We start from the raw sequence: 17,489 nt of genomic DNA, 5'->3' as shown, positions 1-17,489 counted from the left end.
GCTTGCTATGAATTACATGTTATTGGTTTCTACAAGTACATACATGTGATAACAGCCTAGGGTGTTGGGGCAAAATCGGGACAAGGGGTAGGGGATAATAGGTGCCTATATAAGAAAAAGCCCTGAATATCAGGACTGTCCTTATAAAATCGTATCAGAGGGGTAGCCGTGTTAATCTGTATCCAGACATCTGCATCTGAAGAAGTGGGGTTTTTACCCACGAAAGCTTATGCCCAAATAAATCTGTTAGTCTTTAAGGTGTCACCGGACTCCTCGTCGTTCCTATAAAATCGGGACATCTAGTCACCCTATAACGGCCCGAGTCCTGATGGTGCTGGCCTGGGCTGCGATGGCGAAGGCAGTAACCACCTCTCAGGGTCCACATACAAGCTGGCGGCCTGGGGGCGAGCACCCCGGCCCTATGGCCCATACACAGGCATGCTTTTAGCAGCAGCTGCATTGACCCCTATAGCGCACACAACCTGGGAACTGGGAGAGGCAACACATTAGTCCCTATGGTGCTGCCACAGGTTGGGGGAGAGGTGGCTGCGTTGGCTCCTGTGGTGGTAGCACAGGCGGGGGGGGGGGGGGCAGGAGCCCCATGTGCCGTGGGGGTGACTTTTTAGACAGGCAGTACGGCGGGCAGCTGCCGCAGGGCGGGGCATTTGGCGCAGGCAGCGGAGCGGGCAGCCCCGGCCGGGCCCCCTATATAAGTGGCGCGGGGTCCTACGGGCGCGGCCCTGTCACGCTCGCACGGGGAGGAGGCTGAGGCGGCGATGGCGGATTTTGATGCTTATGACGACCGGGCCTACAGCAGCTTCGGCGGAGGCCGGTGAGCGCGGGGGGCCGGGGCTCGCGCGGGGGCTGGGCCCGGCTGGCGGGGGATCCCCGGGGCGCGCGGGGAGACGGGTGGCGCTTCCCTTCCCTGGGGCCGGGATGGGGGAATGTTGGACCCCCCGCCCGAGCCAGGGCTGAGGGGACGCGTTGGGGCTGCGGCTGGCTCTGGCTGGGGGCTGACATCGCCGGGCGGGCGGGTGGCGCGTCCCGGGGGCTGGGGGGCAGGAGGCCGAGGGCGCAGCGAGTTTCCGGGGCCGGTGGGCTGGGGGGGAGGGGGCGATAATGGGGAGGGGGGCGGGAAGAGCTGAAAGGCGTTTAACGGGGCGGGGGGCGCAGCTCCGGGAAGAGCCGGTCCCGCCGCGGCACAGCTCGGTGGCGGAGCCTGGAGGGGACGGTGGGGCGAGGGGGGCGTGCGCAGGGGGGTGGCTGCGCTTCCGGCGGGCGCGGGCTGGGTTGCGGGCAGATGGGTCTGGAAGGAGGGTCTTGTGGGGCCTCATCGGCTCAGGGACTATGCGGAGGGGGAGGAGCGTGGTGAGGCCTGCGGCGGCGAGAGAATGGGGCGGCTTTGCGGTCTCTCCGCGGGGCGCGGGGGGGTGGGGAACGCGCACGTGTCACGTGTTGTCTGCTGAGATTTCGGGGCTTCAGGGCTCGGGAGTTGGCTCCTGAGTCTGCGAACCCCGGGGGGTGGAGTTGCTTCACTGAAAGAGTTGGGACTGCAGGGTGACATTCGTGGTAAACCTGTCTCGTGGGGCTGCCTTACTCCCCGGGAGTGCCTTGTGCTATATTTCTGGGTCGTCTCAAAGCCCTTCTGGAGAGTAACAGGAGTTCAAGTTTATCTGAAATAAAGTGGCTCTATTGCCTTTAGGATAACATCATAGTCTACTACTGCATGCTGCAGGAGGAAGCAGGTGGCATTCCACTGTTATGCAGGTTATTCAGGTCAGATGGCTTAATTAAAATGTATCTTGCTTAGGTTGGGCCACAGATGTGTATAAAAGGGGTATTCTGCTCTTATTTTTTAAAACCCATCTTCATTGATAAAATATAATACTGTGTAATAAAACACTTCGAAATACCAAATTTACTTTCCACTAGTCACTTGTGTTATTCTTGCCCTTCTGTCAGTGTCCACAGTGAAAATTGGCTAATTAGTTTCAGTTTCTGGTTCCTGTGTGCTAGCACATTGTCTGAATAATAAGCAATGCATAGAGTAGTAGTAATAATAGAAACAGAAAGTCAAAACAAAACCCTGCATTTATTATTTAGAAATATTTAAGAGAATGTCTAGGTTTGTATATTAAGCAAACTAAACATTGTGCCTGAATGATCAAGTGTTCTTGTGTTTCTACCAGGGCTTTGGAACTGTGCTCTGACTCCGCTCCAGCTTCAGGCAAAAACCTGCAGCTCCGCTGCTCCGGGCTCCGCTCCAAAGCCCCGGTTTCTACAGCAAAAATCTCTTGAAGGCATCAGCTTATTTGCGATTCCAGTACAATTGCAATACTTTTTAGCCCCCATTAGGTTAGAAGCTTATTTGACAATGACTTAAAATAAAACTCACAATTTGTTGTATCAAATCTTGCTATTACCAGATAATGATATAACCTTGGTAAACATCCGAAGGTTCTGTAGAAAACTCATGAAATGAAAATGAAGTTAAAACAACTTCAGTGTTCATCTTCCTCAGATGTTTCAAATAGTGTTCAGATGGCTGAAACATAAGTATATTAATCAAATAAGCACAAAGTTGGAGGGAAGGAGTCATATGATACGTACAAGAGGAATTCACTTGTATTAACATAGGGCCATGCACTCCTGTGGTTCTCTAGAGACAGGACACGTTTCTGTCTTTAAAAAACCGAAAATCTAGATTAGATTTAACAAATGAAGGGACAGTCTGTATCTCTTAAGCAAAGGACAGCTTAGTCTGCTTAGACATTTTTTGCATGAAGCTGAAATATAAAAACATACCTGGCAGATCAGTAAATAAATCTTTGGTTGAGGGAATACGTTACTTTTTAATTTAATGGAGCCTTGTTCTTGTGCCTGAAACACTGAACTCTCAATTTAGTAAAGTTTTGTTAATGGTTGTGCTACTTTAAAACATTGCATCATCTCTTTAATTGTGCCTAATTGAGAGCTTTTACTAGTTTCCCAATGAAAATGACTGTTTAGTCACGGCTGACTCATAAGGCTTTGACATCATAAATATGATGAGCATACCAGGTTACTGTACTCCTTACTCCAGTCTTCCTTATGTTTTTGTTTTAATAGAAAGAAAGGATTAATGGAAATGAAGTTAAATCTTATTCTTTGCAATTCAAATTTAAGGCCTGTTTCTTAAATTCAGAAATGATCTCTTCCGTTATTCTACCCATTTTATAAAATAGTGTATATAAAATTGTTGTAGAAACTTTGCTAAATCATCATTGTTGAAACATGTTGAAACATGTTGAAACATGATAGCTACTGTATTGATAAGGTATATCCAAAATCATATCTGGTTGACCTGGGGCAGAGGGGGTTCTCAAACTGTGGGGTTGGGGCAGAAGGTATTCTGGGCAGGCTCTGTTTGAATCAATGCTTTACTGTTTTCAATATGTAGTGAGAATTGCATGTTGATTTTTTTTATCAGTATATGTACTTGTGTGGCAGGGTGAGAGCATAAACTGTTACAGACAGGAAGGAGGGATGCGATCCAATAGGTTTGAGAACCATTGACTTAGAGGGAGAGCATTGTTCACCGAATACCAAATAGAGATTGTGAAGGCTAGGACTATAACAGAGTTTAAAAGAGAACTGGATAAATTCATGGTGGTTAAGTCCATTAATGGCTATTAGCCAGGACGGGTAAGGAATGGTGTCCCTAGCCTCTGTCTGTCAGAGGGTGGAGATGGATGGCAGGAGAGAGATCACTTGATCATTGCCTGTTAGGTTCACTCCCTCTGGGGCACCTGGCATTGGCCACTGTCGGTAGACAGGATACTGGGCTAGATGGACCTTTGGTCTGACCCGGTACGGCCTTTCTTATGAGATCTGAAACCTGATTCTAGAGAACAGATTATTAGATGGTAAAATTCTCTCATATAAGGCAAATCCTTCTGACATTTTACTTTCATCAGTACAGGTAGGCAGCTGGTATTCTGAGATCACTGCCTTTCCTGGTGACTAGTATTGTGTATTGTTTTACTGTCTTTGTGTTCTGTCCCCTTTCAGTTGCATCTGTCTACTGTTTCTTGTCTTGTACTTAGATTGTAAGTTGTTTTGGGGCAGGATCTTTTTTACTTTGTTCAGAGCCTAGAACGGGAGGTGGGCAAACTACGACCTGCGGGCCACATCCGGCCCACAGGACCCATCCTGCCCGGCCCCTGAGCTCCCAGCCGGGGAGGCTAGCCCCCAGCCCCTCCCCTGCTGTTCCCCCCCTCCTCCACAGCATCAGTGCCAAAAAGTTTGCCCACCCCTGGCCTAGAACAATGGCACTTTGGTCCGTGACTGGGAAGTCTAGGTACTACTGCAATACAGATAAATAAACTTTGTCGTGTCACATCATGGCAAGGTGGCAGTCTCTACAGCCTAGTGCAGTGGTCACCAACCGGTCGATTGCGATCAACTGGTTGATCCAGGAGCTTCTGACAGTCGATCGCGATCTCCGGCTGCTAAAAGTCCGGTGGCACAGCGGGGCTAAAGCAGGCTGCTTGCCTGCCCTGGCCCCATGCTGCTCCCAGAAGCGGCTGGCATATCTCTGCAGCCCGGGGGGCACAGCTCTACCCCCCCCTCACTGAACACTGACTCTGTGTGGGTGGCACTTGCAGGCCCAGGGGGGAAGGGTGAGCGGGTCTCTGTGCCCTGCCCCTGCAGCTCCCATGGGCTGCAGTTCCTGGCCACTGGGAGCTGCAGAGTCGGCGCTGGAGGGTGGGGGCAGCACGCAGAGCCACCCAACAACCTCTCCTCCCTGGGGCCGCGGAGACATGCTAGCCGCTTCTGGGAGCGGCGTGGGGCCAGGGCAGGCAGGGAGCCTGCCTTAGCCCTGCTGCGCCACTGACTAGGAGCTGCCTGTGGTAAGCGCCTCCTGGACGGAGCCTGCACCCCATGCCCCCTCCTGCACCCCAATCCCCTACCCCAACCCGGAGTCCCCTCCTGCACCCAAACTTCCTCCCAGAGCCCACACCCCTCCTGCACCGCAGTCCCCTGTCCCAGCCCAGAGCTTGCACCCCTCACCCTCTCCTACACCGCTGCCCCAGGCTCAGCCCAGAGCTCCCTCCCAGACTGTGAACCCCTCAGCCCCAGTCCAGAGCTTGCACCCCCTCCCACACCCCAACCCCCTACCCCACCCCGGTCAGTGAAAGGGAGGGGGGAGAGTGAGCAATGGAGGGAGGGTGGGGGAATGCAGGGATCAGGGCTGGGCCTCAGGGAAGGGGCGAGGTAGATCCTGGGTTAATCTTAAATTCAAAAAGTGATCTTGTGCATAAAAAAGTTGTAGACCACTGGTCTAGTGGAAGCAGGTTATTACAAATTCCTGCAAAGGACACCATGTTTTAACGGTCTTGCCAATTGTAAGTTTTGGAAGTAAATCACTCCTTTCTTTTGTAGCCTGCCTCAGTTCATTTGCATAGTACACTTGTATAGGGTGAAATAGGTCATTGAGGTGGCAAATAGAACGTACATGGTGAAACTTCAAATACAAGCTTGTAGTTTTTGAACAAATATAAGCATAGCTCTATTGCTACCAACTTTAAATAGGGTAGGCAGCAGTGTGCAAACATTTTTATTTATAGAGATGAAATCAAGGGAGAACCTGATGCTAACTTGGCAACTGGGAGTCAGTGCCAGTTTGACAAGCAGACTACACATGTAGCAGCAGACATCTGGGCAAAGGACAACGTTTGAAAGAATCCAGTAACTTGATGTAGAGGTAGAAAGAACACTGCTGGGACAGTACCTGTTTATACTTTCATTTAAACTGTGTTCCTGTTTCAGGAATGGTATAGTAAGCAATATTGAAATGCCAAATGCACTTGGAAATCTTGTATGCCAGTAAGTTGAGAACACCATTTGAAAATCTAGCATTCTTTGCTTATTCCCTCTGCCTTTCCCCTCTTTCCCAAACTCATTCTATTAGCTGCAAACATGAGAATGGCCAATAAGGTTTGGCTTACCTTTAGTCCTACAGTGAGACGGATCAATCTGTAGCCTGTGTGCTGCTTTCTGGTACACATCACTAGAGAGAGAAGTCTTGAGCAATCTCCGTGCTATTGATTCTTTTCTTCACCTGTAGCTTTCTCCTGCAAGAACTGTTGTCTTAATACTGCCTAGAAAATAACAGTTTTGACATTAGGTCACCGTTAGGCCATCATGCTGCAGCCTGAAATGAACCCTATTTATGATCTCATTGGGTTTATTGGGAGGTTGCCGAGTAAACTTGTCATATTAAATGGCTGTATTATGTCTTTATAGCCTCTGGACAGTGAAATGCAGTTGACTTGACAAAAAGTTCAGTAGAGCCAAGTTCTAAACAGCTTTGGAGGAAAGTTTGTTTTCTAAGAACCTGATATTAAAATTGTTGTCTTACAGGTAGTTTGAGTGGATGTTTCTCCAATCTCCAGTCCTGTCTACATTAAGTAAATTCAGACCAGTGTAACTGCACACAGTGCAACCCCCAATGTAGATGAGGTGCACCAGTGCAAAGGGGGATCTTACACTGGTACAGCTTAATCTAGTAACATACTGGAGTTAAGTCTAAATTTCAATAGTGTAGAGATGATAGGTAAGGGGCAGTTGAGTTGATCTATTGGTCTAAGGTTGGGATTTTCAAAGGAGCATAAAGGAGCTGACTTTGTTGTGCCTAAGGAAGTTAGATGCCTTTGAAAATCACACTCTGAATTAAGCTTTTAACTACACTCTATATTCAAAGCATAACAGTGGGTCCTGTAAGTCTTGTGTTAGACAGTACAGGGACAAACTGCTATAATCAAAGATGCAGTGTTTCCCCTCAGTTTTCACCCATTGCTTGACTTTCCTTGATTACTGAGTATTCCTTTGAGTATTTAATTTTCTTTGACAGCAGCAGGTGCTTGTGATATTGCAGGTGCATCTTGATCTGACCTTTGAAAAATAACCTTAAACAGTTTTAAAAAACAACAAAACCAAGACCATACTGCAACAACTTAAAGATACTAAAATGAAGGTATAAGTGTCAGATGTCCACTGTAATAAGCACTAATCTGAACCTTTGTGCGTTCTCTGCGGAAGTCAGATAGACAGACTTCCCCTCACCAGTATTATCTCTATTTTTTTTACATACATGTGTGGAATGAATTTTGTTATGTGCACCAATGAGTAGGTGATGTGGTGTGGGTGGGGCTGAGGGGTTTGGAGTGTGGGGGGTGAGGGCTCTGGGGTGGGGCTAAGGGTTGGGGTGCAGGGGGGTGAGGACTCTGGGGGGGCTAGGGATGAGGGGATTGGGGTGCAGGAGGGGGCTCAGGGCTAGGGCAGAGGGTTTGGGGGATGAGGGCTCCGGCTTGGGGTGAGGGCTCCAGGGTGGTACTGTGGATGAGGGGTTCAGGGTGCGGGAGGGGGCTCAGGGCTGGAGTAGAGGGTTGGGGTGGGGGTGCAGGCTATGGGGTGGGGCTGGGGATGAAGGGTTTGGGGTGCAGGCTGACCGGGGCTGCGGTGGGGAAAGAGGCCTCCCTCTCCCCCCCCCCCCCCCCCCCAGCTCCCTCTCTTGCTGCAGCAACTCGGGGCCAGGTGAGAAATGCCTCGCTCTGGCAGCTCCGGTGGGCTGGCCCGGGGGAGGGGCTCCTCTCTCCCTTGGGCCTGGCCGGGGGAGGGGCTCCATCCTCTCCCTGGCAGCTCTGGTGGGCCAGGGCCAAGGAACGGGCGCCTCTCCCGGCCTGCCTGCATGGCCCTTGAGAGCCTGCTGCGCGGCCATGCAGCTTACAGGGAACATAGCCCCTCACCCCCCAGAAGTGTTCCCTCCCTTCTGCTCAGTTTTGAAGTGTACTGGTGAGCAGTGTCCATAAGCTTGCACTGTAGTTCTTAGGGTAGGTTTCATTCCACATGGCTATTATTCGTTTGACTTTAACATATTTGAGCTAACCAGTGTTTCTTGCATTAAAGTGATGACTTTTCATAAAACCAGTGTCTCTTGGGAAATTCATATTTAGTATTACCTAACCTTTTAAAAGAAATAGAAAGGAACTAATATTTTAAGAGCTGGGATCATCTCATTGACTAAAAACTACAAGCCAAACAACAATTAGAATGTAACTACTGCTGCTTAACCACTCTGGAAGTTGTCCAAGTGTCAGAGTTGTAATTCTGTGTTTCTCATTAGGTCTCGTGGTGGTGCTGGCCCTGGTTCTCGTAAACAGAAAGATCTGCCAACAGAACCCCCTTTCACAGCATATGTGGGAAATCTACCGTTCAACACTGTTCAAGGAGACATAGATGCAATCTTTAAGGATCTCAGTGTAAGGAGTGTACGACTAGTCAGAGACAAAGAAACAGACAAATTTAAAGGTGGGCACTTGTGTGATTTTTTTTTTTTTTTCTTGCATAGCTATAGATGATTAGTAAAGGGTGCTGAGACTCATTAGGTTTGCACAGATGCTTTATCTTTGAGGGTTCTAATCCATATTTTTAAAGTAAATAATCTGACAAATTTGAATGAATCTTCTCATGCATGCTGATGACTTTCTGTGGACCTATTGGCATCTGACGTGACTATGAATCGAATGAACACAAACAGCATTAACCTCTCTCAGATGGATGACATACAGAGACATGAACTTCATTTGCAGAAAACTGAGGTGACATGGTCCAGAACAGTAAATATTTCTGCTGCCCAACACAAGGGATTTTGGAATTTGGATTCTCATGCATTTCCCTTGCAAGCTTTTTCAGGCCATGCGTATTTTTAGTAATTTGTGCCACTGACCGTGTTCTGAGAACAGAACTGAGACTTCTGCAGTATTTAAGCACCATGAAACCTAGACAAATTCTACTCATCCTTGATCCTTAGATCAACTCAGTTTCTAGCTCCTAGGAAAACTCACATGGGTTTCAATTCTAGTTACTACAGGAAAAGGATAAACTGCAGAAGGGGGTTGCATTTCATGAGGGCAACCAGCTTAAAAGAAAAGATTCTGGCCCCTCTGTTTCACCACTAAGATATTGGCATCTTTCTCCCTCAGCAGCTGCCAGAGTGGGTAGCCTGTGTATAATCTAATGATGTTTGGAGCAGGAAGAAAGTTTATAACTTCAGGAAGGAGAGGATTTCAAAAAACAGAATGGCAAGCAGAATGGTAGTGTTAAGGTGATGTTAAAATGAATTGGATAATAATGTTACTTTGGCATTTAAAATAATCAGGATTTGAGCCCAACAGATGCTGCAGTTAATCTTAGAAAATTTGGGAACAACTAATCGTTCACTCCTTGATCTGGTTGAAAACTTTCTACTTAACTGTAAAATCTGAGAAATGTTAAACTTAATCTATCACGAGAACCTGCAAAATTAAAAGCAAGTAGTCTCTGACATGTGCATGCCATCTATTAGTTATATACAGCAGAATTACTCTTCATATCCCTGCTCTTCACCTTTCTAGGTATTGATGTGTGTTCCCACTGCTGAAGCTTTTTTATTAACTTCTAATTTTTCTTACAGGATTTTGTTATGTAGAATTTGATGAGGTGGAATCACTTAAGGAAGCCTTGACATTTGATGGTGCAGTAAGTATAACTCCATTTATGTTCCTAAATGTAAAGACAAGCAGAAAGTTAGAGTTCTTTGGCAATCCAGTTTGGCAAATTCTTAGAGGACTCTCCCCTCTTCTTTTCAATAGCTCTTGAATGACCGACCACTCCGAGTGGACATAGCCGAGGGCAGAAAACAAGACAAAGGTGGCTTTGGCTTCAGAAAAGGTGCCGGGCCTGATGACAGAGGTGACTTTCTCTTACTTAAATGGCAGTTTTAAAATGTGTTCACATTTTTGATTATAGCTGTATAATGACCATGTAGGGTGAAAACTACCTGACATTTGAAGAGCAGGCATATGGATAAATTTTCCACTCAGATTAAATGTAAAGTAGAAAGGAGGCATACTTCCGTTTAGCCCAGTCATTGCTGCTCCTTAGTTGTCTAGAGGAGTAAATAAACTCCATACTTCCTTGAGAGCTGGATGCATTGTCACTCCTGGTCCAGGAAGTGAAACCACAATCATTAGTCCAGCAGTCTGGTTCTCTCTGCTTTCTCATGGGATAAAAGATGATGAGCAGGCTAAGTCAGTATGAGAAGATATAGGCTCAATGACATTCATCAAACATCCTGTGATAAATTTGAGTTCTTTCTTCCTTCACCACAGCTTCTCTGAGCTGGATTTCTAAGGGAGAGTATTTTAAACATTTCTACCTAGTTGTGTTGCATTAGAGAGGCTTTGTCATCAGCCCTTCCTTAGTTCACTTGGAAAGCTCTCACTTTGGAAACCGTTTTTGTGTATATCTAATGGGAGTAGGCAGCATTGTGACTTTATTAAACTGTACAAGGGTTTTGCACCAGATTAATTTGGCAGTTTACGGACTAGAATTCAGATTTTTTTTCCCCCCCATTAATCATTCTCTTGCGTAACTTTAGAGCTGACCACAATTGTGACATGGTTTTCTTTCTAGGAATGGGAGGAGGTCCTCGGGAGTCAAGAGGAGGTGGATGGGAACCTAGAGATGACTTCAGTTCTGGTATCCGTATTTATGCTCCTACTGACAAACTCCTGCATTTCTTATGCTGCCTATTCATTGACATGCCTACTACATGGGTCCCATAACGGCTAATTAAGTATCAAATTTATAGACTTAATATTTGTAAGCCAATCTCACTTAGGCATCTAAAGTGAGTTAGAACAGAACTTTCCAGATGGAAGGTTTCCAGTATCTTTGAGAATAGTAAGGACAGGGATGCTAGCAGGATGCATGGAGTAACCTTAGTTCTGGAAAAGATAAAATGATGCCTGTGGTTCAGTGTGAATCTGCAAAATAGATGCTTCCTTTAAAAAAACTTATGATTCATGACAGTTGGAGTATTCCCTCAGAATCTGTGACAAAAACAAACTAACCAGCAGAGTACATGTCTGAATAGGAGCAGAAGTAGGTACTTCCTGTGCAGAAAATGATGCATTTAACTTTCACAAGATAATTACAAGTTGATATTTATTTTTGCTACAGGTGGGAGTATGTTCTCATCTTTCCTTTCAAATACATTGAACAATCATGATTTGCTTCTCCAAAAGAAATTGTCAAGTCTGAATGATTAAAAATTGTTTTCCAGAATTTTTTTTTTTTTTTTTGTAATGTAGTTGCAAGTAGCTTCAGATTACAGCTTGTAAATAGCAAGTGACAGTGGATGTATTTTTCATGTTTTTGAAGAGTTGATAACTCTTCTTCATCCAGAAAACCCACCTACTTGCTTGGATGAGATAATTTATAACCACCTAATAGCTGTTGATGGTCCTCTGTGAAATGGGTTGATGCGTTGGATCCATTTTCTGGTGGGGAGATGTTATGTTGCAAAATGGACAGTTGTCAGTCCCTGCTTAGAATTGAATGGACATGCAAACTGCACAACCTGCTCCTAATAGTATTAGTTCCTCCAGGGTGAAGCTGAAGCATGATATTGAGGGGAAGTAGGAGAATCTTGTAATGCCACTGCTCATACAGTGTACTCTAGCTAGAGTTCTGATATCCAGGTCTTAGTTTTGTGCCTTTCACTAGTAATTTCCCTTTGAAAAAATGGAATCTGTTCCAGCCAGTTAGATGTTGAATGGATTCACTGATAAAACCATCAACCCAATCAGAAGGTAGCCTATTCATGAAAGTACAGTTTACTTTTTAAAACTTGCACTACTTGGATAAGCTGATCTGATTGAAATGCACAGCAAGTCATATATCTAAGCATTTCAAAATGCAGCAGTTCATTTATTAGTTTAAATGATACTCTTTTAAATGATACTCTTCTGCGCCCAAATACTTACAAGTCATTAAATAACTGCCACTGTAATTAGTTGTTGCAGAACCTTTGTCTCTTGGGGCACTGCATTGGTCTAAAACTTGTCTTCCTTAAACCTTACTACTTCTGCTCTGGTGAAGGGGACTATCCTATCATTCTAATTCAAGCGATTTAATAATAGGGGCAAGATAGCTTTCAATCCCAGGTAACATCTGCACGATCTCTTAATATGCTTCCAAATACACTTCGATATTCTGATAGTTATGAAACACTGCATTGGGAGATGTACTAAACTTTCTAATTCCTGACGAATGTGAGAGAACTCTCCACCGGTAATGTGGCAGAATTATTTGCTACCACAAAGGGTGGTGTTTGTATAATAATCCTTTTCTGATGTGATTTCCTCTCCTCCTGCCCCCACCTTCTTCTCCTGGTTCTCTCTACTGCTCTCTTCTCTTCGATATAAAAATCACAGGGAGGTACTCTAAACCTCATTGTTGTTAATCCAGTGATGTTTTTCCCCCAATGTTTCTGTATTACACGAGGAAGAGGCTGATTATTTAGTTTCTTGAACTTTAGTCTTTGGAGACATGCAGTCAGTTTCACGCTATCAGTAGATTACTATTGTCTGGCTTTGCTTTCATAGTACTAAATACTGTATATGCTTCTCTGCTCCCTCATTCCTTTCTTCCTCGTACACTTGTACATACCCCATGCAAAAGCTGCCTCCACTTCTGTGGCTAGCAAGGTCAAAGTGCTTCTAAACAGAATGCCTGTATTAGATCTTTTCAGTGGTGTAATGTTCAGCCCTCTTCCCAGATTATAGTGGTTGTGATTTTAACAATGCCTTCACTTGCTCTTAAGAACTCATGTCCAAAGCTCAGCTGACGTTTTGGTGAGCATGGTATATATATCTACATGGGTAAATAGCTTCTGAGTCCAAGACAACCACATGGTAATGTTACCAGTTCAAGTGGAAGTTTTAGGGTTTTTTTCTAAAATTAGTTTTGGCTTCCTTCAGGTCTGTGAAGTGATCTTGGATTCTCAGTGACAGATAAATTGTCTCTTACATAAAGTCACATTGCAGTATTTGGACTAACGGCAGTGATAGTTGCACAGCGATCAAGTCATCCAGATATGCATTGTTAAGTTTGAAGGTATGACAAAAATATGCTCTCAAAACTCAACATCTTCCTTCTTCAGGCTTCAAAGATGATGATTTCTTGGGAGGCCGGGATAGAGGAACTCGTCCTGGTGGAGATCGTCGAACAGGCGCCCCCCCAATGGGGGGTGGTGGGACTGGTCGCTTTAGAGATGGACCTCCCCTTCGTGGGACTTCCATGGACTTCAGAGAGCCAACAGAAGGTGGAAAACTTGTATATTTTGCACTAAGTATCTCCAGTAAAATTAACCTTTAACCTTCACTCCAAATTTAAAGCTAGCACCCTTAACAGGCAATATTTTTATTCTTGTCCCAGAAGTAAACTACATAGCTCTGCAAAAGTGATGCATATAATAATATAGCTGAGCATTTCAAAATTGTTCCTCAGCATTTCGTCCCTCTTTAACATCTTTAAATATTCTCTTTCCAGAGGAAAGAGCACAGCGGCCCCGACTTCAGCTCAAACCTCGAACAGTTGCTACTCCCCTCAATCAAGTAGCCAATCCTAACTCTGCTATCTTCGGTGGAGCCAAGCCCCGAGAGGAAACAGCAAAAGAGCAAGAATGAGCTTGGGGCTGAGGGAATGGGAGTGGAGGGGCTGGGGGCGGGCAGGAGAATAAGTAAGACAGTACAGAGTGACTAGCTCTGCTGGAACGTCTACCCTGCAGTTACCATTCCTGCCATCTGACGCTTGTCCTCTTTGAAACCCAAAACACAGAGCTTGTGAATGCATGTCAGCTGTTAACAAGTGGTTTTTAGTACGTTCTTGGCTTTGCTGTATCTAGTGCCTGCTTTGTGCTAAGTTTTCCCTCCTCTGCTTTTCCTTCCAAGCAGCACACTGTTTCCAGCAGGTAAATCAGTGGCTGCTTCCACCATTGTGGCATCCTCTCTAGACTAAGGTGCTGCTTCACTTTCTCTTTCCTGAGTTTGTTTTACTTTAGAAGCAAAGGTTAGACTTAATTATTATCCAGTATCATTTTCTTTTGATGTCCTCAGTGCTCCTTTTCTGACCTGCATGTTTAGTTCTGTATTGCTGTGGCTCTAAAGAGGTAAACTGAAGAGTCCTGGCAAGGTAAACAGTATCAGTAAGCTATACAGCCCTGACCTTGTAGAATTAGGTACCATATGCAATGGTGAAGAATAATACCATGTACAACAAGCTCCATATAACTAAGAGAACAAATTAGATTGTCCTTTCCAACCATAAGGGAAAATATCTCTTCTAAACAGATAGAAGTAAAAGAGAAGAAAGATCTCCATTGAAATATCTGTGTATAGTGCACAAGGAAATCCTCCGGGCTGACTGTACCTTGTAATTGATTTCACCAAACTACTGTGGCTGTCTGTGAACCAATAAAGCACTCGTTTCAATAGGCATACTAGATGGGAAGATGCATCTGCCATTAGGTTTTGCAGCGTGCCATCTACTTTTAGCTCCCCAATGGTATAATGCTACACTCTTTTGAACTTGCAGATTGGTGCTATAAAGCGGTGCCTGTTCTAGCACATTACTACTGGCTGGCTCTTTCTGCTTACTATTTCTTTAAGTTTTACATGGTTGGTAAATTTTTAAATGAAGTTTCTACAAATAAAGTTGACTTTTTATTTTTTGTTTTGTTTAAGGAGTGTATAATTTGCCACTCTTTTTGCCTTCAGCCCCTATATATCTTTGCCCATTGGTGTAGAGCTGACAGATTAGTCTCTAAAATGAACAGGATTTAAATTCTTTACCTTCATTTCACTCCATAAATTCTGCTTTTTACTGCATAGAGATTCAGATAATGGTTATCTCCAAACAGATAGGTAGTAATAGCTGCATCTCTTTGAATCTGAATTATTTTATCAGTTTTGATGGAAGTGTTGGGGGGAAGGACATATTGAATAGTTGCAGTGTTACAAAAATTTTGAGCTGTAACACTCTAAGAAATATTAAGTGAAGACTTATCCAGTGCATGAAAAGTCTTGGGTCCCAAACACCACTGCTGAGAATTTTTAAGTACCCAGCAACCAGCTTACCAGAGTACCTGCAAGAGGCCAAGAGTTTTGGAAGTACCAAATTCACTGATAGTACTGGATTTTTTTCCTTACTGTTACCTTGTTAACATCAGAGTCTCAGCAATTTACAGAACGATCCTTCTTTCCTTCCTTCTGTCTGTCACTTAAACTGCTTCTGAGATAAGAACCATTTGTCTAACACTAATACTTAATTTAAGACAAAGACATGCATTTGTGTGGTTGTATTCCAAACCAATAATAGCCAACGACCTATTTGCATCTTCAATGTGGAAAAGATTTTAAGAACAAAAAAACTCCCATATAAACTCACTTCTACTCAATAAAGTTGACTTTTAAATGTAAAAAAGGAATTCCAAACACTTAACACATTCTGCTTCATAACAGAAAGTAAATTTATGAATATGGTATTTTGTGATGATCTTTTAAATAAAAGAAAACATTAAGTAATATTTAATGCTCATCTTTATTTCTGAGTCTGCTAAAGTTTTTTAGCCCTCTGCAACATTGCATTAATTCTAAAGTTGTGGTCAGTCCATTTAAAATAGGGAAACTATCAGATTAGATGTTCATGTAGAATGGGGTGTATCTTACAGTAGCAAAGGAATGTCTTCAGTGGAGAGGTATTCTTGTTTAATAAAGCATTGGGAGCATATAAGAATGGCATAAAACTGATCAATTAGTTTGCAAATACAGTAAAAATACTTGTGTTTAAGTTGAATGTGAATAAAACAATCCTAATTTTCTTTCTCTGCCTTGGGCTGAATTCCACTGTTGGAGTTGGAAGTAAAGGATACTAGACAGATGCAGAAGTGAAAGCTGCAATTCTTCTAAAAATTTGATGTCTCTTGGTTTAATTCATTTTAAATTAAAAGTTTAGTTCTGTTCCTCTTACAGAGCATTGTATTAAAGTGGAACAAGTTAACAGCCTTAAGTGGACAGATTTCTGGACTGTTACTAGAATTTATCTTATCTAATAGGACACAAAGGTCTTCTCACACAGGTCAGTACTCCAGTGAGAGGTCTTTTTCTCTTTGCACTGAGATAAAAGGTGGCTGGGCAAGACTGGGTGAACTACTCGTAAGCTTAAGCAGCCTTCAGCGTGATGGCTTCCTCATAAAGAAGTCTATTCTGTAATTTGACTTTGTTGAAATGAAAAATTTACGTGCCTGTTTTTATGGGGTAGTTTGCATTGTTCTAACATTGCAATAGGTTCTCTTGGAGATTGGTTAAAAATACAGAAGCATTTCAAATCCATATCTTCAGCAGAAAGTGGGAAACATGGGAGACTTGGTGTTTTGAGAATCCTAGTAGCATAACTGAAACCCGCAGTAGTTGGAGTTCTTAGGTGCATGTGAAAACAAGGATTCATTGTACCTTTTCTGCCTTTTTTTGTGGGAAATCTGGAGATAGTACATAAGAGCATCTAAATTGTACTGAAAAAATACCATTCTATGTTGATTTATTTTACACTTCACTTGGGCTTTTTAAACTAAGTACAGTGTACTAATAAATCACATTTAGTTGAAGGCAACCTGCTTTTCTGAGACTGCAAATAGTCCCTCTTCACCAATGGATCAGTGGCTAGTGTGTTCTTTTAATGCATATTTCTGAGACAAGAGTCCTTTGGTGCAGTTTGTAGCAGCATTGTAACAATACACGTTAGTCTGAGATAAACTTGATACCTGGTTTCTCTGAATATCCAGGGTTACTATTCCTCTGCTCTGTCGTTCAAGTGGCAGGATGAAACCTGTCAGTCACCAGGCAGGGGATTTGGGGTCTTCAACCTAGTGAAATATTCTTCAGAACTGGATGTAAACTTCAATGTTGGAAAACAGTAATATATTGAATGTCTCCTAATTAAACACTATAGAAACATAATTTATTACTGAAACGAAATTTAAATATCTTGCTGTTGGGCTGGATCACAGTGGCAAACCTGAATATCCAGATAAATCAGGTATCAATGTATCTTCTGATGCAGGCTCACCAGTCCTCCTACTGGGGTTTAACAGCATGCATCCCATGGCATGGACTGAGCTGAACTACAAAAGGAGAGACCATCAGTTCTACTCATGGATTACTGAAGTATCACAGCATGCAGTGTCCTATTCAAGGCCACATTTGCCGTGTCCTGAACATCTGGCTTTTAGTGTCTTGGTGTTTTAGTGTCCTGGAGATAACATGCCTTTCATTGGTTAGCTAACTGTAGGTACTGGTGGTGCACCAGGGTAGTTTTATGAAGAATATTTGTGTATATGTTCAGCTAATGTAGAATCAAGTATCATTTTGGAGGTACCCAAAAGCATTCAGTTGGTCTCAGCTTTGAGATTTTAATTCTGAATATAAAGTACTGATGTTTGTATTTAATTCTTAGAAATTTCCTCTGTATGCTTGGATACCAGATTGCTTTTCACTCTTAAGACAGAGCTAAATTTGCAGTGATTTGTAGTAATCAACGTCTTATCAGCCTCGTGGCTAAATTCC

The 17,489-nt window shown here is 43.8% G+C and overlaps 1 protein-coding gene across 1 annotated transcript; it reads left to right on the top strand.

Moving 5' to 3' along the window:
- Window positions 1-733: 733 nt before the first annotated feature.
- On the top strand, window positions 734-15,455 carry EIF4H (eukaryotic translation initiation factor 4H). The gene is made up of 7 exons (XM_065418061.1): window positions 734-832; window positions 8,168-8,352; window positions 9,497-9,561; window positions 9,675-9,774; window positions 10,498-10,563; window positions 13,031-13,192; window positions 13,420-15,455. Exons 1-7 carry the CDS (start codon window positions 777-779, stop codon window positions 13,554-13,556), a joined length of 771 nt encoding a protein of 256 aa, XP_065274133.1. The 5' UTR covers window positions 734-776; the 3' UTR covers window positions 13,557-15,455.
- The last annotated feature ends 2,034 nt before the right edge of the window (window positions 15,456-17,489 follow it).

Source organism: Emys orbicularis, chromosome 17 (assembly GCF_028017835.1).
Source record: "Emys orbicularis isolate rEmyOrb1 chromosome 17, rEmyOrb1.hap1, whole genome shotgun sequence".
NCBI classification, from domain to species: Eukaryota; Metazoa; Chordata; order Testudines; family Emydidae; genus Emys; species Emys orbicularis.
This window is presented reverse-complemented; position numbering and strand designations above follow the sequence as displayed.

Bases quoted from the DNA above. Each gene is read 5' to 3' on its own strand.
- EIF4H (XM_065418061.1), top strand. From the start codon at position 777: ATGGCGGATTTTGATGCTTATGACGACCGGGCCTACAGCAGCTTCGGC. The intron at 833-8,167 runs GTGAGCGCGGGG...GTTTCTCATTAG, and splicing joins AGCAGCTTCGGCGGAGGCCG to GTCTCGTGGTGGTGCTGGCC. The intron at 9,562-9,674 runs GTAAGTATAACT...TCTTTTCAATAG, and splicing joins CCTTGACATTTGATGGTGCA to CTCTTGAATGACCGACCACT.